This window comes from Cygnus olor, chromosome 15 (genome assembly GCF_009769625.2).
Source record: "Cygnus olor isolate bCygOlo1 chromosome 15, bCygOlo1.pri.v2, whole genome shotgun sequence".
Taxonomy (NCBI): Eukaryota; Metazoa; Chordata; class Aves; order Anseriformes; family Anatidae; genus Cygnus; species Cygnus olor.
Window position 1 is genome coordinate 8302472 of NC_049183.1, and position 27680 is coordinate 8330151.

The window sequence follows — 27680 nt, forward strand, 5'->3', positions numbered from 1 at the left end:
GCCCGCCGGGCCGGCAGAGGGCAGCACCGACCGCAGCTTCGCCCCGCTGCCGGTGCCGGCCTTTCCGGCGGCGCTGAGGCAGGGCGGCGGTAGCGCCATGCGGGGTTGGGTGGTGGCTTTGGGTTGGGCCCTGTGCTGCGCCCTGGTGCGGGGCTCCGAGGACATCGTGGTGGGCTGCGGAGGCTTCGTCAAGTCCGGCGTGGAGATCAACTACTCCCTCATCGAGGTGGGCGCCGCCGGCCCTCTTCTCCCCGGCCCCTTGGCAGGCCGGCCTGCGGGGTTAGCGTCTGGGCGAGGCTTAGCCCCCGTGTCCTGAGTGCGCCCTGAGCTGGCAGGTGCTTTGGGGTGTTGCTGTGTGAAGTGGGATTCCTTGAGCGTTCCTCGGTCTCTCCTGAGGCCAGGTCTTAGCTCTCTGCCGGTTTTCACTTGGCAGAGCGTAGCCTTCTTGCAGTAAGCCTCTCCCCTGCCACCTCCGTTACCCCTGGGGGACGTGCAGCCACTAACATGTACAAACACTTGCTTAGAGAGCACCTGATTCCACCCTCGTTCACACTTCTCTCGTTTTTTTGTTTGTTTCTTATAGATTAAGTTGTATACAAAGCATGGTACTCTGAAATACCAAACAGATTGTGCTCCAAACAATGGCTATTTCATGATTCCCCTCTATGATAAGGTAAGGAATTGACATGTCGCTGCTGCTTCTCCCCTGCACTGGGGGCACGAGCAGCTTCCACGTTCACATCTGCAGGCAGATGAAATGTCTGAACAGTACACATAACAAAATTATAATAAAACTTTACACGGTTTCTTTTTGTAATGCAGCTATTCTGTTGTTCAGTGGTAAGCGTTATCATGAAAAAAGCCAGGTAACTTTAGCTGCAGTGTTGTGTTTGTGCTATTTTATTTGTGTCACTGAAGCATTAGGAGTCATAGTCACTGACAACAACTGTGTTATGCTAGCAGTTGTACAAAGAATGAATAAAAAGTACAGGTGCTTACAATCTGAGTAGAGAGAAAGTTTTCAGTTATCTACCAATGGAAATGAAAATAGATCATCTATATAAGAATGTGTGTTGGTATGGCTGAGTTGAAAATATCTTGAATGAGTAATTGCAGATATTAGAGTTTTCTTAAATATGAAAAATGATGTAAGCTCACAATGTAGCAGAAGTTCGATGTCTGTTCAGGCTGAAAAAATGTTGACATTCAAACTTTTACAAGCTGTTCTCAGGTGGTCAAAGTGTTTTGCTCTTTTAAAGAACCAGTTAACTTACGGTTCAGAAATAAATCCTCCAAATGTGAGGACTTAAGACACTTTTTTTTAATCTCGGTGGTTTTGTTCTTTGGTCTTTGCGCCTTTTAATGGATGAACTTCAGCACATATGTGGTGCCTGCTAATTTAAAGAGGATCTCTGTCTAATGGCCTTTTGGTGCAGAAATTTTAATAGGATTGGAATTCTGTTATCTCATGTTTGGGCAGAACAGTTGAGTAGGAACACCTAGTGGAAACACTAAAGGCAGATTTACAGCACGTCTGTTGGGGCAGGTAGAGAGAGTTGAACATTTTCTAACACTGAGCTGCTTGGCCATGAGCCAGGTTTGGTGTGGAAGCGGTATAAACGTGATCCTACTTAATTCTTACTCTTAGCTGGCTGGACATGAGCCCAGCATCTCAGTCTGTCTGGGTAGATGCTGCTGCTGCTTTGAACAGAGCACACTAGGTAGAATGAGAAGAGAATGGGACACTTGAGTCTTGTGTTGCTCTCTGTGGCATGCTGCTTGTATTCTGACTTTTTTTTTTTTTTTTTTAGGGGGATTTCATTCTTAAAATTGAGCCTCCCCTAGGGTGGAGTTTTGGTAAGTGCTCATATCTCTTCTTCTAATAGGCCAGTGTATTTGTAATGTGGGACTTCAATTATCACTAGCTTGCATTTGGCAGGGAAAATCCAGTGCTGTTCAGAAGACATAAGCCCTACTGCATGGTTTTAATAACTAAAACGTACTTACTGTACAGGAGAAAAATAAAGCTGTAAAGTAGACTCTGACAAAGCAACCCATGAATTGATACAAAGGAATGTGCATTTTTTGTAAAAATATCTGTAGTGGTAGGGGGAAGGATTTTCAACATTAGGATTTGTGGATGGTTAACTTGGGTAAGACAAGGCTTCTAAGGCATAACTAATGCACTTGAGCTAGTGCATTTCTGTGAGAGTTTTGTAAAGCTAAAGTAGAGTTGCTCCATTATTCCTCTGTCACTAACTACCATGCTGTTTCGTTGTTCTTCCCCTCCAGAACCAACCAGCGTAGATATCCATGTAGATGGCATTAATGACATTTGCACAAAGGGAGGCGATATTAACTTCGTGTTCACAGGGTTTTCTGTGAATGGAAAGGTTAGGCTTCTTTATTTTTATTTTTTCCATCTCATGTTAATTCTACCTTCATAAAAATATTTTACTTCACCTCTGGAAGTTATTTTTATCCACTTGTACACTGGTTTCTCTTCATTTTGACAGGTGCTCAGCAAAGGTCAGGCATTAGGTCCTGCTGGAGTCCAGGTTGTACTGAGAAATGCTGGCAGTGATGTAAACATACAAGCAACTGTTACCCAGCCTGGAGGAAAGTGAGTGTGGGAACAGGCATGTGCATACCTCATGTGTTCATTTACACGAGATTCTTTCAATTCTGCCATATTGGTTGGGATTATAGAAGTTCCGAGATACATTTTGTAATGCACGGAGGCTATGAATTGCTTTTCTGTAAACAAATGTTAATGACTGTTTCTTAAGCAACACCATCCTTTTCTTGCTTTACAGGTTTGCTTTCTTTAAAGTGCTTCCTGGTGAATATGAAATCTTTGCGTCTCATCCCACCTGGTTGTTGAAAGAGGTTAGAGCCTACAAAAGTTCTGTTCTGCATGCTTAGGGAGAGCGTATTGGCTAGACCTTACCTTGATCAGCTAGCATGAACAAAGGTTTGTGCGAGTGGACGAGGTTAATGCGGTTTTCCTTAAATTTAATTGAGGCAGGCAAGAAACTGCTTTGTGCAGGCCTAGTTTGGAGGTAATGGAGCCAGCTGGGGAAGGACTGTCAAATGAGCTCTTGCTTTAGGTCTTCTAATCCTATACATTTTGTAGGAACTTGGAGAACATAGCAGATGCTTCAAACCTTTCCTCTCAGACTGCTTGCTTTCTGATGAGCTCTGAAATCCTGACCAATTCCTAAACCAGTAAAACAGTAAAAACGCTGTTTTACAATAGTATCTTTGCTTTAGCATCTTTCTGTTCTGAAGAGCCTTTGAACTCTCTTTGAGAACTGTTGCTCTGGCTTCTGTTTCTGATGTTGATTATTCAGCCTGTGATTGTAATTTAGTGCTGTAAATGAGATTTAATGTCTACTTCTGATGCAAATATACGTGTTTCTGTATTTCAGGCAAACACGGTGGTACGGGTAATGAGTTCTAATGCTTATGCTGCTAGTCCTCTGATTGTTGCTGGCTACAATGTTTCTGGGTCAGTAAGGAGTGATGGAGAACCGATGAAAGGAGTCATGTTTCTCCTTTTCTCTTCTTCAGTCACCAAAGAGGTAATGGTGTCTCAGAACTTTTCCCGACACTCAGGTTGTTCAGGGGCATAGAAAACTACGACTTGAGCTGAAGCAGGCAGCACGTGCAAAATCTAAAATGGTTCACTGCATGTTTTTGCCCTGTACGTTCCTTGTGGGTGAGCAGGTTTAAGGGTTACAGTTTTAAGACAATATTTTTCCAGTTACCCCTTTTTGCATGTTAAATGTTGGTTAGTAACAATGTTCCCTTGTAAGTATGACAGTCCTCCATTGTGAAAGATCAGCTTCTGTAAAAAGACTCAAGATAGTGCCAGACAAACCCTAAGTTTCACTAGATAGTAGCTGTAATTTGTCTTTAACATAAAGCCTTAATTGCTTTGTGCCCTTTTTATGTGAAATCAAAGTTCAGCAGCTTCTGTTGCCACCTTAAAAATGTGCTATTTATGAAGAGCATGGAACTTCCATTTGTCTACTGTGATTTGATATGCAGAGTAGAGCTCTGTTCTGTAATGTTAACTTCATCCTCAGAGCTGAAGACAGTTTATGTTAAGACATGCAATGCAGTTCTGTCTGTCATCTAAAGGATGTTTAATTTCTCAGTTTTCTGTCCCTGTTACCATAAAGTCTGTTATTGTTTTTTTTTTTTTTTTTACCTGTATAAGAATTGTAAACCATGCTATCAAACTTTGCGTCTAAATTGTTTATTGTACTTCCCATCCTTCTTTCATGGTATAGTATTTTGAATCATCCAACATCCCCCAAATTATTTTCTATGTTCACCCACAAGAAAAAAAAAATAAAAATTAATGCGTTTATTGACACAGGATGTTGTGGGCTGCAATATTTCTCCTGTGGATGGATTCCAGTCAAGAGATGAGTCTCTGACGTATTTGTGCAATGTTGTATCAAAAGAAGATGGATCTTTCAGCTTTCTTTCCCTACCAAGTGGGAAGTACACTGTGGTAAGTAGCTAGAAAGTTTGTTGCGTGTTTATGCATTGAGTTATTAACTCTTGTTCTCTAAGCAAGATCATGCGTAATTTTGCAGCTGTTAAAGACAAAACCAGTTGAAATATTTTGAGATGGGTGAAAAAATTGGAGAAGGAGACTGTAATGTAAAGCATTTGACGGTGAAGTGAGTTGCTGTGGTAGGACTCTGGTGTGATTTCTGAGGAAGTATTTGTTTACAGATCTCCTGAATACATTGGCCAGTCACAGAACCACCTCTAGAGGCTGATGGGAGGCTGAAAGTTTCAGTGGGCTACAGCCACCTCACACCCCTTAAGTTCTCTATATTCTTTTTATACCATTCTCTTTGTTATGCCCAGATAGTGTTGGAGCATGGATGTCTTTGCACTGCCTAGAATGGTGGTCTTCCAGTCTCAGACTGCATGATCTAGAAGTGGGATCCAAACTTCTCTCATTCCCTTAATCCTTTAGTGATCATATATTCTGTTATGTAAACTCTGTATTGAATACCTTTGCTGTATTCTCATTAGAGGGTTACTTTTCTGTTTCTTTGCATAATCTCATATGGTTTCCATCAAACATTCTTGAAATCCTGCTCTTATTCTTGTCTCCATCACTCTGAGTTATTTTTCCAGCAAGTTTTCAGCCCATTTGGCCATTTGTGGAGGTGTCTGTTAGTGAAAAAGACCTGGAAAATGGTAAAGGAAAATACTTCTGATGTCATAGCTTCTCAGTAGTCAAAGTGATGTGTTCTCCTTTCAGATACCATTCTACAGGGGAGAGAGAATTACCTTTGATGTTGCACCATCTAGGTTGGACTTCTTTGTAGAACATGACAGTTTACAAATTGAGGTAAGGCATTTAGAGAAATCATCCTGTTTGTACCAATTCCTGTAGAAGTATAACTGATTTTGCAGAAAGCAGTTGTGTTGTGGAAGATTGTCTTTGTAAGAAGCTTAAAGAGATTTGTTACATGTACCTTCTTGCCTAGCAGGTAGATGACAGTATCTGTTCTGTATTTCTACACTTCAGTCCATCCTACTAGGAAGAAACAAAATAGGGAGAAGCTGTCCCTTTCACTTTCATGTCTGTGTGGCAAACAGGCAGCAACCTTTTGGGTTGATTAAGTTTACTCATTTGCATTGTCAAATGTCTTGAGAAGGGCCTGTAAATAAAACTCTGATTTGCAGAGTTTCTTGAGTAATGGCCTTATGATGTATGATTAGAGTCTTCTCAAGTGTGCTAATGCAGGTAACTTAAGAATCAGTTCCTGTACTTAGCAGGACAATATGCCTTGAGCTTGATGCATACTTTCATTGTGATTATCCTGTTGAATTTTCTTCCTAAGTCTGGAAGTAAATTTTCTTTATGTGTATGGGGCGAAAACCAATACATATTGATTGCTGTAGATGTGTGAATGCTTTTACTGGGAGAAGATTAATGATAACTTTATTTTCCCGTTTCAGCCTGTTTTCCATGTGATGGGTTTCTCTGTCACGGGCAGGGTATTGAATGGTCCCGAAGGGGAAGGAGTTGCTGATGCCACTGTGACTCTAAACAATCAGATTAAAGGTATGCAGTGGTCTTGGTCTGTGTTGCTGCAGGTAAATCTTTGATAAGCTCAAGTACAGGAGCAGGGTATGCAATGGAATTAAACCTTCAGGATAATACACTACTTTTTTTTTTTTGTAATTTATTTGTAATATTACACTGATTTTCATACAGTTGAGTAATTCTTCATTTTCTGGCTTAGATGAGAGTATTAGCTGTTCATTTGTTTTGCAGTAGAAAATTTATTATAATTTCCTTCAAACATATGCCAAACTGGAAATGTTGCTTTATGATACAGAATTGAAGGTTGATCTAATAAGGAACATAATACTGTTTCTTTGTTGTGCAATGTAAATTAAAATAGCCTAAAGCAGTACATACCCTCTGGCTCTTTAGACACATGAAGATAGACAGTGGAAAAAATGCTCTGCTTTTTAACTCCTCACTTTATTTATTCCAGTAAAAACAAAAGCCGATGGATCTTTCCGCCTTGAGAACATAACAACAGGTACATACACAATTCATGCCAGGAAAGAGCATCTCTTCTTTGATACTATTACAGTGAAGATAGCACCAAATACCCCTCAGCTAGCAAACATCATTGCAACAGGGTAAGTAGCAGTGTTGTTAGCCAATTAGAAAAAAAAATGTGTTAAACGATCAGTTACAGTTTTTATCAGTGACTCAATATAGTGCGCTGTAAGGCTGTGCAGCGTTGGGAGATACAGTGTGAGCTGAGAAAGACAAAAAAGGCATGGTTTCTGTGCCCAAGAGCTTCTTTTTAGGAGGAAATAATGGCAACCTTCAAGAGAAGTGATAACTAGGAATTTCCTGAGATAAATCGCAACAAGCTTGTGCAGAATCTGTTAGCCAATTAGAAAAAAATATGTTAAATGATCAATTACAGTTTTTATCAGTGACTAAATACAGTGCACTATTTAAGGTGAGAAGTGAAACTTAACAGCTTGTAATTTGTTTTCTTTTATTTTCACAGGTATAGTGTGGTAGGGTTGTGTTCCAGTGCATTATCTATCAGATTTGTGATCTTTGACACAAAACATATCAAACCAGTTAAAATCTTGAGGAAATTTTAAAACAAGTATTTTTTGAGTTTTGTCAAACCACTATATAACCAATATTTTACAGATTCAGTGTGTGTGGCCGGATCTCAGTAACTCGTTTACCTGACACAGTCAAACAGATCAATAAATATAAGGTAACCATGATGCCTCTAGACAAGGACAAAGGATCACTGGCTACAACAGAAACAGACCCTCATGGAGCATTTTGTTTTAAGGCAAAATCGGGTATATACAATGTTCAGGTATGAGTTAGCTTCCGTTTCTTCATTGTAGGACTGTCAAGAGGTTTTAGAAAATTTAAAACATTTAATTTCTAAAAATTGAGAAGTTGAATGTGGATTTTCATGACCCTTTTCTCCTGTTTGTACTATATAAACAATGATGGTTACTCTTTTTTTTCTCTATAATCTGAAATTCTCACGCTCCTTTCCCTTCACACTTGTTAAAAGGTGTTCAGGCCATTGAGATTGAAGGGTTTTCTCTCTCTCTCCTCTATTTGTAATGTCCCTTAGTTCACTTACTATCTTCATGTATTTTCCTGTGAATGACACATGTAATGTGTACCTTTTTCAGGTGTCTCAGTGGTTCTGGAGCTAACAGGTCATAGCAGAACCTATAGCACAAACACTAAGAATTTTGTTGAATCCCCCCGTTGTGGGGGGAAATTGCAGGCTGGGAGATAAGGAAGTGCAGGGTTATAAGGCCTCTGGCTGTCCTTACAGGTAATGAAACAGCCCAATGTGGAAGCAGGAGTAGATAGATCTCAAAGTGGAAACTCGCTCAAACTTTTGAAACCAAGATATTTGGAGAATTTTTAGCTTAGGCTTTTTGCAGTTGTTTGGAGGATTTTTAATGAAGAATTTTGAACATTATATTTGAGAGGCTGGTTTTGCTTTGCCTGAGACTTACAGTAAATATCCATTTTCTAATATCTGATAAGTGAGTTGAAGTCAGCAGAGTGAGTGAATTTGGACTGGTATTCAAAAGCTGGAGATGTGCTGTTGTCCTGTACTCTACAGGTAATTATTCCAGAAGCTGAGACCAGAGCAGGATTGGCTTTGAAACCCAAAGTGTTCCCTGTTACTGTTACAGACAGACCAGTAATGGATGTGACCTTCTCTCAGTTTTTGGCATCAGTCTCTGGGAAGATCTCTTGTTTAGGTAAGCCAGTTTGGAAAGTGAAGTGGAAAAGAGAATGGAGAACTTCAGCACTGCATGTGTGAATGAATACAGTTTTGATCAAGCCACTTGCTGTGGTCAGCCCCATCAACAGATAAGTAAATTAATTTCCAGCACATAGATGAAACAGGTATTTTTTTCAAGAGACCTTACAGCCTAGTTAGCACCTTAATGAAGTTTGGAGTGAAGTTACCTACCTATTTTTAATACTTGCTAGGAATAAGTTCTGACCTGTTTACTTTCAAAGACAGTTAAGTTCTGGGAGCAAACGATCCTGGCTGATGCTTGGGACATTTTACAACAATGTCAGAAATACTGAAAAAGACATTAAAAAAAATAAAATACAGTGCATGTAAAAACCTGTAGGATAGAGGCTCAGGCTGTTGGCAGAAGCTTGCAGTCTATTCTCTTTCTCAGTGTTTTCACTTAATTTTAGTCAAAGGTTCCTCTCTCCTGCTGTCCTTGAGTACCCACTAATTTTAGCAGGTGATGATTAGAGTTTGAGTTTTGTCATTTTTGCTCCTTCCTTTTTCTCTCTGATTCATCTCAGGTGTTTTCTGGACCCCTGTAGTCTCTGCAGAGTAAGGTGGACCCCAGGAATTTAGTGTTGGCCTCTGGTTGTTACTTGTCCTTAGATACAAGAATAAGATTAACGAGCTTAAACTTACAGACAAATGCAACAAAACATTAGTAAACAGATGCTTAGGAAATAAGATTAATCGTTTTAATTGGAAATGTTTTCTACTGGAAAAGAGCAGTTGGTTTAATCTTAGTACACATGAAGCTTCCTTGGAGTTGGGGTTTCGGGGGAAAGCTGGCAAGACAGAATGCAGCCTCATTTTCTTCTGTCTTTTCTGCACAGATGCTTGCGGTGATTTGATGGTGACGTTACAGTCTGTGAGCCGCCAGGGTGAAAAACGTAACCTTCAGCTCTCTGGAAATACGGACTCAGTGGCCTTCACATTTGAAAACGTGCCACCTGGCAAATACAAAAGTAGGAATATGGGGAATTGCTGGAAGTGTTACCTTATTAGCTAAATTAGTGACTTAGTCTGTATTAATTCTTTTATCATGGATACTGTTTATGCTCTATGTGACATGCCCAATGTGGAACTAGTTCTCAGACTTAGGAAAATCTGGAAAAATGCTATACACCAGTGTATCAGGCTTTCTTCATCTTGTCTACTTAACCACTTTTTCAGTGTTCGGGTAACTGACTCCATACATTTTAGGATACACATGCATGGTGTCAAGTGAAAGGCCTTTGTCATGAACTGACTTGTCCCAAACCTGAGAGTAGAAGCACACGACAGGTCTTCTGTTTCCACAGTAACTAGCCTCTCCAAAGAGCAATAAGTGTTTTTGCCAGCCTGCCTTGGCCTACTATGAAAAGAAATTCTTTTCCTGGGAAAGGTGTAGAAGGGCTACATACGTATTGCTCTTTTTATATGAGTCAGAACATCATTTCACTATGTGAAATTGGAGTTAGCTTCTGCTGTCCTCTAGACATCTTTGAATACCACAATGGTAGCGCAGAATGCAGAATTTTCTAGGGTTACCAGACTTCATTATTCCTTATTAAAATAGCTTTTGCATTAATGAGATGTGCTGGATTCCTGGTGATGTGGCAGTGCTGTGAGCCAGGTCTGATACTACAGTTCTTTTCTGTGCTTATATTTATTGTATACCTGGCTTTGAAGATTATTGTCAGGGGAAGTTAGTGTGGTACAGGCTTTTAACACCACAAAAGCTGCTTTATTCACACAGTTTTACATTACTAAAACCTTTTTGTGATGTGTATTCTAGTAAGCATTGTACATGAAGACTGGTGCTGGAAGAATAAATCTTTGGAGCTGGAAGTTATGGAGGAGGATGTTTCAGGAGTAGAATTCAGACAGACTGGATATATGCTGAGGTGTTCCCTTTCTCATGCAATTACACTGGTACGTAGGTAACAAACATCCTTGCTTTTCTTTTTAATGAACTTGTGTAGGTAGCTTTTGTTACTCTTGGAATCAAGGCTTTCTTTCTAGGGCGTCCTGCAGCACAGGAACACTGATGTTTAAAACACTTTGAGGTTTGTTCCTTAGATTTAGTAAAATGGTCTTCTGTTGTTGTTAATTGTTATAAAAGAGAAGGATTAATGTACCTTTAGGCAAATACTATTTTCATTTTGATGCTTCGTAGTTACTAATAGTGAATTGTGTTGTGACTTCACAGGAATTTTACCAGGATGGAAATGGACCGGAGAATGTTGGTGTTTATAACCTGTCTAAAGGAGTTAATAGGTTCTGTCTTTCAAAGCCAGGTAACAGCTCTAAAATGTTAGTTGGAAAAAGAAAAAGAACCAGTCAACTAATACTACTGGGAATTAAAAATAATCTGTTCTGGCTTCTGAGGTTTCTGAGAGGCATTATTTTATTTACAGCTGAATATAAATTCTCTGTTCTAATATTTTAATATTTTCTTAATGTTTAGTCATTTACCTAAATTTAGTTTCTGGAGCAAAATATTTTTTTTGACTAGGTGAAGGGCATTAATCTTGGACTAATCAAGAGCATGTTAAAATAATCCTGTTCATATTGGTTCTGTAACTGGAATGATATCTGTAACCGATAAATAGAAGTTTCATTTCAATACAGGATTCTTGAAGGTTAGCTGTTAATGGTACCACAGGTTTATCTATAAAAATAAAAAAGAATGTTTTAAAATTAGTTTTTTTTTCACTTTTAGTGTCTCAGAGCTAATTCCTTGTTATTGCCCATTAACAAAACAGTTAAGAAATGAATTTGGTTTTGATTCAGTTTTCATCTTTGCACAGTTCATCCTTAGAGTCAGTGGCCTCATTCGCAATACAGTAACAGTTTCGACTAGTTCTGTAATCAAAGGAAATCAGCTTTGAGACCAGCTATAATAGATTACTTATGACCTTGTTTAGTGTGTTCTATTATGTGTAATTATGTTTTTATGTGCCACTCTGCTGTGATACTAATTGTGTTTTGTGTCAGTGTATATTAAAACTCTGCGCAGCTTCCGGTAGTGATCTGTGACTGAAGAGAGGTGAATTAATTTACAATCAAACCTAGTAATTGTTTCTATACCTCAGGTCTCATGTGCTCTTGAGAATTCAGCCAACACAGCAAGCTTGATTTTTTTTTTTTAATTATTTTTTTCCCCAGTGGATCATTCTTTGACTTAATGTTCACAGGTGTCTATGAAGTGACCCCGCGTTCCTGCCACCAATTTGAACAAGAGTATTACACTTATGACACGTAAGAGCAAAATCTGTTTTTAGTCTTATGCCTATAAGTATCCTTTCACAAAGCTTCCTTCTGCTGCAGCTGCTTTCTTTGATTAATTCAGGATCTGTTGCTGTAACTGGCTGTAACCAATAGAGGGAAGCTTTAGCAAAGTGTATGAGATGTGTCCTCTTGCCCTTTAAAAAAGAAAAATGTGACTAAGGATAGGCTTTAAAGATGCTTTTACTACTTCAAATGGATGTTTCTGTCTGCTGTGTGTCCGTGTTTAATGCTTTTTTGCTTTGTAACAAAGCAGAGAGATTTCAGTGGAAACTGTTGATGATTTGTGAGGGTTGAAATGCAAAAGATAGGGTAATAAGTTTACTAGGAGACACATACCACTTGTATGTCCTTGGTGCCATAACTGTCTGTGGTGATTTGATTCTGCTCACCCCAGTTTTGCAGGCTGAGTAAATATTCATTCACCAGTGAGCAGTGCTGAACTTTCAAAGTCAGCTATGTTTTATTAGTTTTTTCTAGTTAAGGTTTGGCAAAGTGCTTGACAGCTGTTTGAAAAAAAGACCAAAAAGAAAAAACCCAAAAAAGAAAAAAAAAAAAAAAAAAAAAAAGAGGGTTTCTGCTACCTGGCTACTTCTTATTCATTAACATGGCAGAAAACAAATTCAGTATTAAAATCTGATTCTTTTCTGCTTAGTGAATTAAAAGTACTTCAGGAAGAGATGTACTAAACATTAGAGCCAGGACAAACTGAGTAGATGAATTGGAACAGGAACCCCTTTTGGCAGCGAAGTACCATTAGACTTGGGGCAGCATGGTGAGCCATGTCCAATATTGCTAACTCGTGAGTGTCCCTCTGCTGTGTGTAAAGAGATTGTACATATGAAATCAACATCAGCTTGAGAGGAAGTGTGAGGCACAAAGCAAGGGACTTATTTGGCCAATGTCACATAGTAGTTTGGGTTTCACAGCTGGAAAATGTTCCCTCTCCAATATGCTATCATGTTAGCACTACAACTTTGCTGTGCAATTTGTATGTCATGGTTTATAAAGCACTCTAAACTTAGGAATGGGAGCACAAACTCAGCTGAATAAGATGTGGTTATTTTCTTTAGGAGGGAGACTTTGAGTTCATCTCTTTGCTAATTTGATTTACAGGTCCTCTCCTAGTATACTGACGCTCACTGCTGTTCGACACCATGTCCTTGGCTCGATTGTAACAGATAAACTGATGGATGTGACTATTACCATTAAGTAAGAACAAAGAAATCTCGGGGCTGTAAAAAGGGGAAGAAAGATGTTTCTCTCATAAAGTTTTATTCTGCTTTTAATACCACAGTGGCTGCTTTCTAAGGGAATGGCATCCTACTCTATGCTGCAGGAGGTTTTTATGCTCAGCTGTGCTTTGAGTTCTTTGTAGATGGATAAATAATTCTGAGCCTTCATTTTGAACACTGTTACTTGATTTCAATACAACTCTTTTCTACTTGTGTGTCATGATAAAAAGGAATGATTTTCTGAGTGATTGCGTATTTTAATGATCTGAAATTTCAGAATTCAGAGGATACTGTTTTAGCTTGCTCTGAGCTCTTTAGCACTGGGATTGTTTTTTTTGTTACCTCAGAAGGAGAATCTGCTGCTTTAGAGCATTGTTACTGGTGTGAAGAGGGCTTTAAGAGGAAAACCGTGCAGAGTGATTACACACTAATGTACCAGTTTATGTTTAGCTGAACAGACAGCTCACTGGGGAGCGCTGATTTGTGAACAGCTTTAATAGTATGAGGTGCCAGCTCTGCTTGAAAGTAGCTGATAATGATGAGTGCTTTAATGCTTTCCTGATGTCCACTTGTTCTAGACTAGGGGCTCTCAAACTTTGAATGTATGAAGCATCTTTGTGGAGAAACGAATTTCCTGCAGAGCTCTTCCTTGAGTCCCTGAGTTTAATGAATCTACAACTGCAACTACTGGGTAACAACAGCAGCCGGAAAAGAAACAGTGAGACAGCAGAGAGCCATTAGGATTTTAAAACCAATTTAGCATAGAAGCAAATACTATACCAGCATTCCAGGCTGAGGTGTTTTTTTTTGTTTTTAGACTATTGGCAAGTGCTCTGGAGGCAGCTCAGTTGCCACAGACTGTCTCTGTTCAAGCCTGCGTGAAGCTTTTCAGCCGAAGTCCAATTTGTTGACTGTCAACATAAAGGAAACAGCTCTGGATTTAAAAGCAAGATGCTTGTTTTTTAAAGTTTGTGCTTGTGTACAAGATTCAGGACAGAGACATGTTAACTTTCAGTTATCCAAAAATCAAAGCTAATTATTAGCAGTTTTTGAACATGAATTGTTATGTTTGAAAAATGAGACTGGAGAAGTTTATAAGCAATATCATGAGACTGTGTCTGTACAGATTTTTAATAGGTTTTAAGGCAAAAATTTTTTAATAAGCTTCTGGATTGTCTCTGGACTACAGAGAAAGAGTTTAAAGCCTTGGTGAAACATAGTATGAAAGAGCAATAGTATCTTTAAAAAAACAAAACAAAACAAAAAAACCTCTGTCTGTATAGAGATAGATGAGGACTGAAGCAGGAGACAGAACTATCCTGATAATCTAAAGTGGTTGTAGGAAAAATAATGGTGATCATTTCAGTTCACTCCTTTTTAGAGGATTTTGCAGTGCTCTGCATCATTTTTTCAGTCTGTTGTAGACAGGACAGGAGATAAGATACAAAGGATGGTTGGAGACTAGAAGAAATTGGTAGGAAAAGAGAGGAGGTAAGATCAGAGAAGGTGAAACGAGATCCATTGTTCTGAGCTGATTTAGGGAAGGTAGCTAAACTTACCTAGCAATCTGTTCAGTAGACGGTGACAGGACAGCTGGATGGTTCAAAGGTGTAGGGCCAATAGGTCACAACTTGGCACTTTTCCTGGGAACTGCTAGCTATTGGAAGCATTTGTTTGTGACAGAGATTATTTTCTTCTTGTATACTCTAAACCTGAGAGGTGGGTTCTGAGGGAAAGTTTCTAGTACTGAAAAAAAAAGAGGGAGATACAAGTCTTCTTGTTTATTTTGTATAACATCCTTTCTGTATTAAGCTTGTTCTCTGTTTTGAAATTTAGGCCTTTCTCTTTTAGATTATGGCTTTGTTAAAGGTACTCTTGCAAACTGTTGCTTTGGCTTAAGAATTTACCACCCACGTGGGCTTATCTCTGCTTCTGGGGGAGGTTATTGCTCCTGCAACAGAGCTGCCATATGCTAATTGGTGCAAAATCAAGACTCTACGTAAAAAAAAAAAAAAAAAAAAAAAAAAAACCCCGCAGCTAAGATGCAAAGTGGTTGAGACAATTGTGGTTCTTTTTTGTTTGTTTGTTTGTTTGCTCTGTATTTGGATATTTGAAGACAACAGGACCCTAACTTCTTGAATGGTTATAGCATGATGGGGCAGAATTTGTGTTGTGAATAGGTCCTTTCCTGAAAGGCCTGGTGGGTTACCGGTAGCCCCTGTGAACAAGCCTTTCTAGTAGTAACTGATAGTGTTATGGGCATAAAAGTTTTACCTATGCTTGGAATAAACAGAGGAATTAAAAAGGAATAGCTTTAAAAGAAAAATTCTGGGATTTGTCTGCTGCGGTATAAAGGTTGTAACTGATGGATACAACAAGCTCTCTTCCCTTTGTATGAAAGGAGCTTATTCTGTTTTCTTTTCCATGTTTTCAGATCTTCTATTGACAGTGAACCTGCCTTAGTTTTAGGGCCCTTGAAATCTGTACAGGAGTTACGCAGGGAGCAGCAGCTGGCAGAAATTGAGGCCCGCCGACAAGAGAGAGAAAAGAAGGGTCAAGAAGAGGAAGGAACAAAGCCACCAGTGCAAGAAATGGTGGAGGAACTCCAAGGACCATTCTTATATGAATTTTCTTACTGGGCAAGGTACTACCAAGCTCCAATGGACAGGGTGTTTTCTTTGCTCTATTGTCTGGCCTTTCCACAAGAAAGAATACTGATATATTCCACATAGGAAAGAGCTGCTCCCTGGATGCTTGTGTCTGTTCTGCTTGAATGCTAGCTAAATGGAAGCTAATACCACATAATATGAATATTGCATGGGTTATTGTTGATATTTTTCCCTTGGGGTATTCAGATGGGTTCTGAGGTCAATATGCAGTGCTGTGTACTACATGAGAGATGCTGATTCCATTTTCTCCTAATACTGTCTTGTGTGTGCTCTATAGGTCTGGAGAGAAAATTACTGTGACGCCGTCTTCAAAAGAGCTGCTTTTCTACCCACCTTATGTGGAAGCAGTTGTTAGTGGAGGTAAATCTAAATCTAATTTGAAAGAAATAGATTTTTAAGGCAGAAATGCATCCCTACAGATCAACGTATGAATAGCTCTTCAAAGGAAATACTAGGAAAGCAGTTTCAATTGCACCAGTTTCTTTGTGGGACAGTTTCACTCTATGGTATTTGGAATCATGGGCTTTTGGTAGAGGATGCAAATACAGTTTTCATCAGTAAAATATGCTTTCAAGTGCTGACAGACCACCTGGCACAAGAGGAAGGACTAGATTTCTGGATATAACAGCAGATTCTCAGAACTACTCATATTACACTTATCTAGAAAAATGGTTGTGCAAAAGCAGTGTTTATATTTAAAATATGATAGCCAATTCAAGTTTCTGTCAAGTTTTCTTCTGTATTAAGTTACAATAATAAAAACAGTCACAAAAAAGTAAACTTTAAAATTGTGAGAACTATCAGCAGTCAGCTATGCTACCTGTTGAGTCAGTGTCCATCTTGCTCTAAGGTTCCTAAATGGACATCCTTGGTTTGAAATGGCTAGAAAATTAGGTACCTCTCTCTATGTGCCTTTCTGTTGTGCACATTCTAAATACATCAAGTAAACAAAACTAGATTTGCTTATGTCATTAAACATGGCATACGCTGACCTCAACTTGATCTCACAAAATTTTGTTGCTGTTGGAATACTTTCCATGTGGCTGCAGTATATGGAACTTTATGAATCTGCGAAGTACTTAGCAAATCCAAAATGTTTGTGCTGGCCACATGCTTATAGCTTTGGTACTCAGTTACTCAATTTATTGAGTGTTCAGATGTTTTAACATGTGCCAAGAGCCTATACAATTATGTGGATTGATCTTGTATTCCAAGGCAAAAGAACGTTGACTCATCTCTTTGGAAGTAGTTAAACTCTTGCTGTAAGATGCAATGATGAGTGTATTCTTGACTTTGTTTGTTTTAAATCCCCTTTGCACTGACCAAGAGAGTTGTCCTGGAAAGCTGGTAGAGATTCATGGAAAAGCAGGCTTATTTATGGAAGGACGAATTCATCCTGAACTGGAAGGTGTTGAGATTGTCATTGGTGAAAAGGGAGCAACGTCCCCTCTCATCACAGTTTTCACTGATGAGAAAGGTGCTTACAGGTAATTAGCAGATCTGTTATGATCTTTTGGGTTCTTTGGTTTAAGTGCCATGGTGAGTTGACAAAACGTGTAATATCCAAATGCTTCTTTTAAAACGAGCTCTTATTTCCTTATATTTGAAGTGTTGGGCCACTCCACAGTGACTTGGAATATACAGTTACTGCTCAGAAAGAAGGTTTTGTTTTGACTGCAGTAGAAGGAACAGTTGGAGACTTCAAAGCTTTTGCCCTTGCTGGGGTGACATTTGAGGTAATGTTCTAAATGCTTTGGGATCTGATTGAATAGTGTGTGCAGTTAGAGATAGACAGGCAAAAAAATTAACCTTTGTGTCCCAGGCAAACACAGATGGGTGTGGGATGTAGGGATCAGGTAATTTCATCATAGTGGAAACAAACCTCAGCAAAATGATATAGTTGTAACTTGCCATACAGATGATATTTTGCATGGTTTATAGAATGAAAATAAGAGTCTGCAATTCAAAAGACTGGATGTATTTTCTTTGGCAGAGTTTGACCACCTTCTCTTGATTACTTCTATTCCTCAGGTGTAGACAGACTGGTCGAACTAGTGCCTGGTTTTATTCTTGGGAATACTTTCTGTTCCCCACCATGTCCTGTGAGGTGATGGAGAATGACTGTTCTAGTGGCACATGACGTGTGTCTCTCTGACTGCCCAGATGTTGAGAGCACAAGATTCCATAGCCCTGCAGCATGACGCTGCAGTTGCTGCTAGTTTTCTTCTGCTCAAAACTGAGTGCTCAGAACCAGCATGTCTAGGCATTTTCCACAGGGCTTCCAAATTGAACCCCTCTTCGTGAGGCGATCTTATCTTTCGGGTATAACTGCTGCATTTTCAAAAACAGATCAAATCCGAGGATGATCAGGCTCTTGCTGGAGTTCTCTTGTCTCTTAGTGGAGGGATGTTCCGGTCCAACCTCCTTACACAGGATAATGGCATGTTGACTTTCTCCAATCTGGTAAGTTGAAATTGGTTCATCTCAAAGTGGTTGTATATGTGATGCTGTGTAACTTTAGCCTCCAAAATAGGGATGTTACCAGTGCTTTTCAGTGGCAGGGGATCTATGGTCTCCTATGAAATCATAACTCACAGCGAGAGGTGTAGGTCACTCAGAGTGGACAGCACTTAAAATCTTAAAGAGTGGAAGATGTGAAATCTAACCTGGAAAATCTCCCCCACAGGCAATAGATGATGTTGATTGATCTTGGTTACAAACTTGCAGTCTGTAAACATGAAACAAGCCAGTTGGTTGGTGATCATTTTAGTCTTTAGAGGAAAGAAATGTAATTAGATTATTGATCTGTACATCTGTGTAGACATGCCTGAATAGTTTCCTTGCAAACATCCTTCTCTTCTGGTCACTTTCCTGTCCTTGCGGTCTTGTGATAAAGTATTAGCGTCATGGTTTCTTTTCCTTTTTCAGGCTTTATTTTCTGGTAGAGCTCCATTGGTTCATTGTCCAACGTGTTCCCTGTTTTGCAGTGCTCATATATTCCAAGCAGTTTAGCCTATGACTGGGACAGAGAACTTTAGGGAGCTCTTGCAGAAACATAATTGTTTGGAGCTGGTGAATTTTTGTGTCAGTATCAGTAAACTTGCTTTATTTATCTTCGCAGAGCCCAGGGCAGTATTATTTTAAACCCATGATGAAAGAGTTTCGCTTTGAACCATCATCACAAATGATTGAAGTGCAGGAAGGACAGAATCTTAAAATTCGGATAACTGGTTACAGAACAGCATACAGGTCAGTAGAGCTGAAAATCTGTGCAAAATGCTGCGTGTTGTGTAAGGACACATTACGCAAAATATTTTTTCTCCCGATAAACCTCTGTTTTGAAGGTTTGGAGGATACTTTTGAAGGCACAATACAACTTCATTAGGTTGTTTATAAGTACTTTTTTTTTAAACATCTTCTCATGCATGTGGATATATAGCTAGGCCCAGATGACAGGGCTGTAAGGAAGAACACTGCTATGAAAGTACTGTGTCAGTGGCACTGGAAATGTCTTGCGCTTTGTCCAGTGGGAGAGGTGAGGTGTATTTTAGGGACTGTATGCTACTTCAGGCATCTGGCTTCGAGATCCTCCTTTTCCCTGCCCTCAGGGGTAAGTGATGCTGTTCTTGGAGGGTAGGGAACTTGGATTCCTAAAGCTGTAGTCTGAACTGCAGCTGATTTAAATGCTTTAAAATTCCCCCTCTGCGTGCTGTGCTAAGTATATAAAGTACTTTTCCCATGAGTTATAACAATAGCGTGTCTTAAAAATGAGCAGTAAAACAGCATTTGCACATCTGTAGCAATTGTTTCTCTTTCTCCCTCTAGCTGTTATGGCACAGTTTCTTCATTAAATGGAGAGCCTGAGCAGGGAGTCTCAGTAGAAGCTGTGGGGCAGGAAAAATGTAGCATCTATGGAGAAGACACAATAACTGATGAAGAGGGCAAATTCAGGCTACGTGGCCTTCTGGTAAGGATTAGAATGCTCCTCAATCATTTACTTTTATTTTAGTGTGATAATGGAACAATATAATCTGTTTTATGAATTAGCTACAGATTTCTGTTTTTCCATCACACTTGCTCAAATTCCCTTGAGTCTGTCTTTGTTAGGAGGCACTGTCATGTAGTGATCATTCATTCTAGTAAAAGGGGAGATTTTTCCTTTAGTGCAAGTCTGTCCAACTTTCTGCCAGCGTATGCTGACAGCCTTCACACAAACACTAAACAGTTCCCACGATGTGACACAAGAATGTGTCTCACAGGTGTTCAAGTAAAACTATAGGTGCTATAACAGGGGATTATCTTTTGTTCTCTTCTCTTAAGTTTCTCTCGTGAAAGTACTGTGACAGTATGTTCTAGCGGTCTGTTGGGTGTATGTATGTTGGTTGTGCAGCATGGATGTGAAGTAAGTTGTTCTACAGAAAACCCTGAATTTCTGGGACTGCTGTGTGGAGTAAGCAATTATGCTGAGGTAGAAAGGAGTATTTCGTCTGGTTTTAATCCTGATTAATGTGTTTTCTTTCTAGCTAAAACTCTTCACAGCAGGTGACTTCTTTTAATAATGTAATAAACTAGAGAAAGCTCTGATAGTCCTTTTGTATTTACGGGAAGTAAACACCCTTAATGGTTTTAGTGGGTTAAATTATCTATTTAGGATAAGGAAAACTAATGGAATGTTAGAAAATTCAATTAATATCTTCTAAAATTAAAGTATATGTTATTCAGTATTGAGACTTACCGTCTGAATGTTGCTTTTAGCCTGGTTGTGTGTATCATGTCCAACTCAAAGCTGAAGGCAATGATCATATTGAAAGAGCTTTACCACAGCACCGGGCAATTGAGGTAATTTCTTTTTTTTTCTTTTTTTTGTGTGGTGTCACTTAAATATGAAATGCATCTGTCTAGGCATTATATCTATTCTATCAGCAGCAACGTATTCGAATGCATTCTGTTTCGACAAGTGGCTTTCAGCAAGTTAGCTCTGTAAATGCAGGTCTCCTATTGTGTGTCAGCACCACTGCTTAAAATTGAAATAAAATAAGGCCCAAACAGTAAACAAGTGAAAAGGATTCTTTTACAGTCATAAAAACTATACGTCAAGAAATGAGGGAATAAATATGCAGCATTATCTTCCACCATTCTTTATGATGTGGAACAGAGTACTAGTGATTTGAGATTGTCATAATTTGTCATATTATCCTATCCTCATATTCAGTTATTGATTGATAAATATACCGTATTGTGCTTTAGTTGGTCCAAGTCCTTCGGTCTTGATGTAGATGAAATTGTCATTCAGACTAGTAAATCTTTATAAAACATTATAATAACTTCAAATTTAAAACTGATGAAATCTTGTTAAATACTCCTTCATCCTTACAGATTCAAATTAGCTGCTTCTCACTTATCTCTTGACATTCAGCAAAAGTTAATTAGCCTTCATTATAGTCTAGAACTTTTCAGTGGGAGATAGTCATTATTTGAGCTCAGATGCATGCCTGACCAGGATACCGTCCTTTGCAGCAAAACAGGCTGAATTCTTTCTAGTCCTTAGTGTCTTGTGAAGAGTGTTTGCTGCTCGGGAAAGGGAAGGGAACGGCAACACAAATTCCAGCAAATCACATGAAGCTTATGTACTGCAAGTGAGAGCTGTGTGCAGTAGATTGTATCCTAACTGGCTGCCATTTTCTTCAGGATGGAAAAGCATTTGAAAGACACCAGCAGGAAAAATGTACTGCCCCAGTGGTGCCAGACTGTTTATATGATATCTGGCCTGACTGCAACCTATCTCTTACTGTAGTTATTATTAGACTAAATGTTTTTTAGTCTAATAGTTTAATTTAGTTTTTTTTTCAGTTTTTTTTTTCGTACTCTGATCAGAGCTGAGATTTACAAACACAGGTGTTACATATTTTAAACACTTTTGAAGACATTGAAGTTACATATTTTTGCAGCAGGTTATATTATGATGTGAGTATATTTATCATTTATCAACTGCATACACATCCTAGTGTAGTAATAGGCATCTCAGCACAGAAATAAAATACTGCAACCAGTGCTCAGACTTCAAGCTGTTGTGTGGATGCAGCTCAGCCTCTTTTCACATTAATGCATGCTTTTGATACTTCTTCCATTTTTAGTTTAAATAAATTAATGCCATTAGCCCTGTGCTGTACAAGTCTGTAATTGTGAGCTGTACTCTCTGGAGGAAAATTGCAATTGGAAAGACATTACGTTTCCATGTGGCTGTTAGAGAACAAAGTCCATATTTTATTTTTATTTTTAAATTGAGCAGTATTTGTGTTCTGTTAGTTCTTTGTCTGTAAAAACATGACTCTGTTGTCTGTTGCAGGTTGGGAACAGCGACATTGGTGATGTTAATATTATAGCATTTCGGCAGATTAATCAATTTGATTTAAGTGGAAATGTAATTACATCTTCTGAATATCTGTCCACACTATGTGTAAGTTTAAATCTTTGATCTTTAAGTGTATTTGCTGTTGGTTTCCCAGTGTTCTTTTATAGAGTCACTGGAAATCATTCAGTAGCCAGAAGCACACATTTAATTCAAGTTACAACTAATTGTTTAATGAAGATGAATCTGAATTTCATGTAGAATTAAGATTCCAGTGTTCCTCACTACTTTGTTTTAGTGTCTCCGTTATTTCATTGGAATATGTGTAAGAAGTATTTTGTCAGGTTGGCCTGCCCATTTCTGGGTCTGCGCCCCTGCTTTGAGATGGCCTGTCCATAGGGAGAGGAAGACACCAGAGGTGAAATGAGTGTTTTGCATCAGAGAACTTGCATTAATTCCTGAAATACCTGGAATTCTCGACGTGCATGTCTGCTAGCAAGAAGATGTCATGTGAATGCAGCTATACCGTAGAATACATTAATATAAAAGTACAGTTATAGAAGATAGTACAAAACATAGTAAAGCTGAAATTTTCAAAATTCAAAAAACTGTACCGTAATCTGAAAAAAAATTGCTACACTCTTGTGATTCTTTGGCTTATGGTGTAACTGCTGGAAATATCTGCAAGAGTTCTTAGTGTGATAGGAGTTACAGTACAATTTTTCAAGTTTAAAAGCTTCTTCTTTGAAATGTTATCTACAAATACAAACACAGTGCCTGGATTTCTTTTAGATTAGTCCATTATGCATCTTACTTGACAAGATCTCATTGCTAAGCTGTTGGTTATTTTGGGAGCTGTCCAAAGCATCCAACACTCAGAGCAGGTGTGAAAGGAAAACAACTCACTTCAGTGCAGAGCACCTGAGCATGCTTTTTCCATCTTTCTCGGGAAATTTAGGCCCTTTCAGTTCTGCCTAAGCATATAGGAATTGATGTTAGGATGTAAATATATGGAAGTTATTCAAGCCTGTACCTGTTTCATATTAGGTTGGGTCTTGCACTGGATGTAATGCATGTGTGCTGTATGATGTGTGCATATCATAGCTCTTGCTTTCAGTGCAGAGATTTTTGTCTTTGAAAGGTGTGCTCAAATTTGATGCAGACAGAAGTGAGAGGTTTTGTGACCTCAGTCTGGCCCCTTCTGGTTGTGTAACCTCTTGATGAAACAACTGGAAGTGTTCTGGTGAGCTGTGATCGGAGCTGCAGCTATGGTAGCACTGGGCAGAGTTGATGAGAATTTCAGTTGGGCTGTGTGCAAGGAAAGTCAAGTCTTTACAAATATCTGATCCAGGGGGTTACAAATAACTGTATGGATGCCAGAAGGCTGCTGCAGAGTAGTCCATAAAACCCCAAACTTTGCTTAATATGTCCTCTGGAGGATACATGTTTTATAGCTAAAACATGGGTGTGTTATCAACGTTTGGCCATAAATCCAAAACATAGCACCATACAAGCTGCTATAAAGAAAATTAACTCCATCCCAGCCAGACCCCGTACACAATCTCATAAAAGGAGTTACTGCTGCCCCCCACCAGCCTTACTGAGTATAATGCAATCCTCTTTTAATTATGCTCATTTCTAAGCAAACTACTTGTTCAGTATTTCAGGCCTATTCTGTAGCTTGAGGGTGTGTAGTTTGTTAAATAAGTTCAGGGGAACTGAAACCAAGCAAAATGAGCGTAATAGAGTAATGAAAACAATCCCCAACTGCAAATTCCTATGAAACTGTTTGGATTATTTAAAAGAATTACTTAATTCTGTTTAATGCAAAGCATGGACTATTTCTAAGACATCTAGGTATGTGAAAATAGCAGATACCGGTTGTCCCTGCAGTTATTTTAGAGTCTGTTTCTGTTATTTCTCACATCATAGGTTAGAACAAATCCAGGTGTTCTTACTTGACACCTTTCTGTTTATAAAACCCATGATAAATTTTGAAGTGCTTTTATCCTGCAAGATACGGGCTATCTAAAATAGCCATTCTGGTGCAGACTCAGAAATATCTGTTTTGTGATTTCTTCTTTCCCTCACAGGTGAAGCTCTACAAAAGTGAAAATCTTGACAACCCAATTCATACAGTCAATTTAGGCCAATCCCTCTTCTTCCATTTCCCACCACTGCTCCGAGATGGAGAGGTAAGTATTGCTGAACAATTAGCTTGGCTTGTTTTATTTATTTTTTTTCCCTGAGCATGCTGAAGTGTTATTTTCGGTGTGCCTGCACTACTGTATTCATGCTGGAGTAACCAGTGTCTCAGAAGATTTGAAGCCTATTACACTGACTTTTGCCTTTGAATCTAATTTTGCCTCAGACTGCTGCAGGTGCTGTAGACTGAATTAATTTTATACCCACAGAATTATGTGGTGCTCCTGGATTCTACATTAACTAAATCACAGTATGACTACACCCTGCCTCAAGTTTCGTTCACTGCCATTGGATATCATAAGCACATTACATTGGTCTTTAGTCCCACTGTAAGTACAAAATAGATAAACATTCATTTTGAGTGCTCACCTCGAGAGCAATTGTCTGGGTAGTTTAGCTTGCGTGTATCTTGTGGTCTTGGTCTAACTTGCTGTTAATGTAAATATAAACAGGTTTATGAGAGGCATTAAAGGGACAGTAAATTTGGTTTTGGCCACATTTAAGGCATCAGGCAGTGATGTAATAGCGTGGTGTATTGTGGGAAGCACGTAGGGAGTTCACAAAGGAGTTGTAGACATGACAGTAACTGAAAGGATGTCATAACTGGGGACTGGAGGAGAAAGACAGGATTGTTGTAGGAATTCCTTTAAAGACATCTCTGTAAAGGAAACAAGTGTCACCAGGCCCAAAAGAGAGTTTTCAGTTCTTGGAGGTGAAGCAGAGGGGTTCTTAAACTAATGTCAGGAGAAATCTCCCGTAAGAGAGAGAAATGTCTTTGTGCATTTCAGACTTGAGCAGTGTGGTGAGTTTAGGGAAGTATTCATTCTGTAATATTTAGCTATTTCTTTTCTACATCACTACATGTTCAGGGAAACATGAAATGGCAGTTACAGATGAAGGATGCAGATGTGCCTGGAAGATTTTGTGCTAGTGTGGCTGCTGTAGTGTTATCATTGAGATCGGTGAGATTTGGGTGGCATGTGACAGGTAAATCAAACCACAGGTTAACAGTGGAGACTGACTGTCGGTGAATTAGCTTTAAAAAACAACAGACCCCAAGAAGGTAGCAGGTGATCGGGTCTGATCAAGATAACAGATGAATGATCTGCTTTGAAATTAAAAGTAAAGTAAATCTTAGAGGTACTTGGAAGGAATTCAGATGGGAAGGGCTGAATGTGCCACAGATTACTGTTAAAAAAAAAATTAAAAAAAAATCCATGGTCTCCACCGTTTTCAGAGAAAGCTCCCTGAGCAAGATATTGCCCAAGGATCTTACATTGCATTGCCACTAACGCTGCTTCTGTTGTTGGCTGGGTACAATCATGATAAGGTAGGTCACATTTTTCTGTCCTTATTCAAATACTATTTTCGAGGAATATCCATGAATTCTTCGTGTACTGTGTTAAGGGAAGGTTGGTTGTGATGGATATTCAGAGATGGAGTTAGCGGTCACATTTTGTGATGCACTTCAAGAAAAGACCCAGTGTAGCCAAGTTTTTAAAGAATTACCTTCCTTTAGAAAACCTCAGTGTGAAGTTCGAGTTCCTCTGCTGTTTCTGAATTTCTCATTGGGTGTTTCTTGAAAAAAAAAACACAACAAAATGCCACATAGATGTGCAATTTATACAATAGGTTCTATTTGTTTGGGGATGTATGTGTCTGAAGAACATTACCATTCAGACCTTACATGTCACTGAAATCACAAGCTGATTCCCTTTTATTTCTTTTTTTGACCTAGCTTATTCCCTTATTGCTGCAACTGACGACACGGCTGCAAGGAGTACGTGCGCTTGGACAGACAGGTTCTGACACAGGTAGCCAAGAGGATGCAAAAAGACAAACGAAAAAACAGAAGACAAGACGGACGTGAGGTGAAAGGAATGATTGCATGAAGTGATGCTCCGTCAAACTGGATCCTGGGGAAGCGAAGCCACTGAAATGCATTTTTGATAAATTTTTGAACTTTATATTTTTGTTGTTCCTACCTGAGCACCATTTGTCACACTAACTCCATTTTGGTTGTAAATTTTCCATGGAGTCTATAGGTTTCTTTATTATAAAGTAATGAATGTCTCTGTTGTTACTGTGAGTACATCTCCCATACTTGAAGACAATAAGTGAATTCTTTTTCTCTTCAGTGGAATAAGTCATGCTGTTTCCATTAATGATTTGTAAAAGCAGTAGTTTTACACTTTTTACAAAAAACCCAAACTGCTCGAATTCTCTTTCAGTCTCTATATTTTGGGAACATTGTCGCTTACCTTTCAAAATACCCACTGTATTCTAGAGAAGCAGCACACAGAGATTTTACTAAATCAGTGGTACTTGAAACAACAAAGTTCTGGGGAACATGCACGAACTGGTGAGTTACGTCCTTGGCACTTCCAGTTCATCAGCTTGATTGAAGAGTCCGTTACTTGCATAGCTGTGATTTCAGTTCTTACCCAATGAATATGTTTTCTTTGATTAAAATCATGTATTTGCCCAATAAAGACAAATTGTTAATGTCAGGTAAGATTAGTTGTTAATGTCAGGTAAGTTCTGCTGATCCTACTGCAAAAGCAGTGTTTAAATTTCAAGTTCATGTACAGTGCGATCTCTTTAGACCTCCAGCATTCCTGAAGTAGCTCAAGCTGGTTGTACTATTCTTTCCAAAGTTGTACTGTGCTGTCTGTGAAACCCATTTATCTGTGTATCTGTCTAATCTCCTGCTCAGGCCATGAGCCTTTTTGCCAACTGCTGATGGAGTTTTTTTAAACTACTTAAAGAAATGTTAGCTTTTGGAAATCTCCAACATGTGCAGTCCCGATAATGTAGACTGTAATAAATAATAGCCTGTTTCTTAACAGGTTATCTTTTGATTCTTGTTTGAAACAGACAGTTAGACATACACAGTTTAAATGTTAATGGGGCTTTTTATTGACAAATAATATAAAGGTTAATAGAGCTTTCGAAAGATGCATATAAATGCCTACATCTATTGCAAAGACATTGGTACTGCCAGTAAGTGGCAATGTTTCTCTTTTATTGTACTTGACATAAAGTCCCTTTACATTTAAATATTTAAGCTTACAAACCCTACCTTAGACAACAGGATGCAAAATGCTTTTTTGGTATTTTTGTTGGTATTTTGTACTAGTTTGGGCCTAAGTAATTAAAACTTCAATCGGTAATCATTCTTGAACTCATGTCTGTACAACACAATCTGAGGGAAATTTTACCAAGATCATAATAAAAATGAAGGATGTCAAAAAAGCATGTATGTATAGAGTTTGAGATGAAGCTCTAATAAACTATCACGCTCTCAATGACCTAGAAATTTATAATTTGCTGTGATGAAATATATGGGGGAAAACAGTGCTGGAGGACTTGTAATAAATTGTACCCTTTTAATACACTTATTTTAGTCTGGTGAATGTTGATAAAGGAATTGCTACTTGGGGGAAATGTATGAGGAAGAAATTAACATTTCATATGACTTGAGGGACAACGGGATATTCTGACCTCTGAACTGTGGGACTTGCTGATGATTGACATTAAACACTGGGAATGCTGTTAATAAAAAGGCATTAATGCTTGC

At 38.8% G+C, this 27680-nt stretch overlaps 1 protein-coding gene across 1 annotated transcript; it reads left to right on the top strand.

Moving 5' to 3' along the window:
* The first annotated feature begins 27 nt into the window (after positions 1-27).
* On the top strand, positions 28-27680 carry LOC121078439 (nodal modulator 1). The gene is made up of 31 exons (XM_040574639.1): positions 28-226; positions 584-673; positions 1812-1857; positions 2293-2393; positions 2517-2623; positions 2817-2889; positions 3432-3584; positions 4388-4525; positions 5294-5383; positions 5998-6103; positions 6543-6693; positions 7229-7406; positions 8184-8325; positions 9206-9337; positions 10150-10286; positions 10564-10651; positions 11552-11615; positions 12759-12854; positions 15312-15521; positions 15824-15906; positions 16874-17033; positions 17156-17282; positions 17896-18009; positions 18668-18795; positions 19372-19513; positions 20302-20385; positions 21893-22003; positions 23989-24090; positions 24310-24429; positions 25338-25430; positions 25839-27680. The coding sequence occupies exons 1-31, from the start codon at positions 98-100 to the stop codon at positions 25968-25970; spliced, it is 3627 nt and encodes a 1208-aa protein (XP_040430573.1). The 5' UTR covers positions 28-97; the 3' UTR covers positions 25971-27680.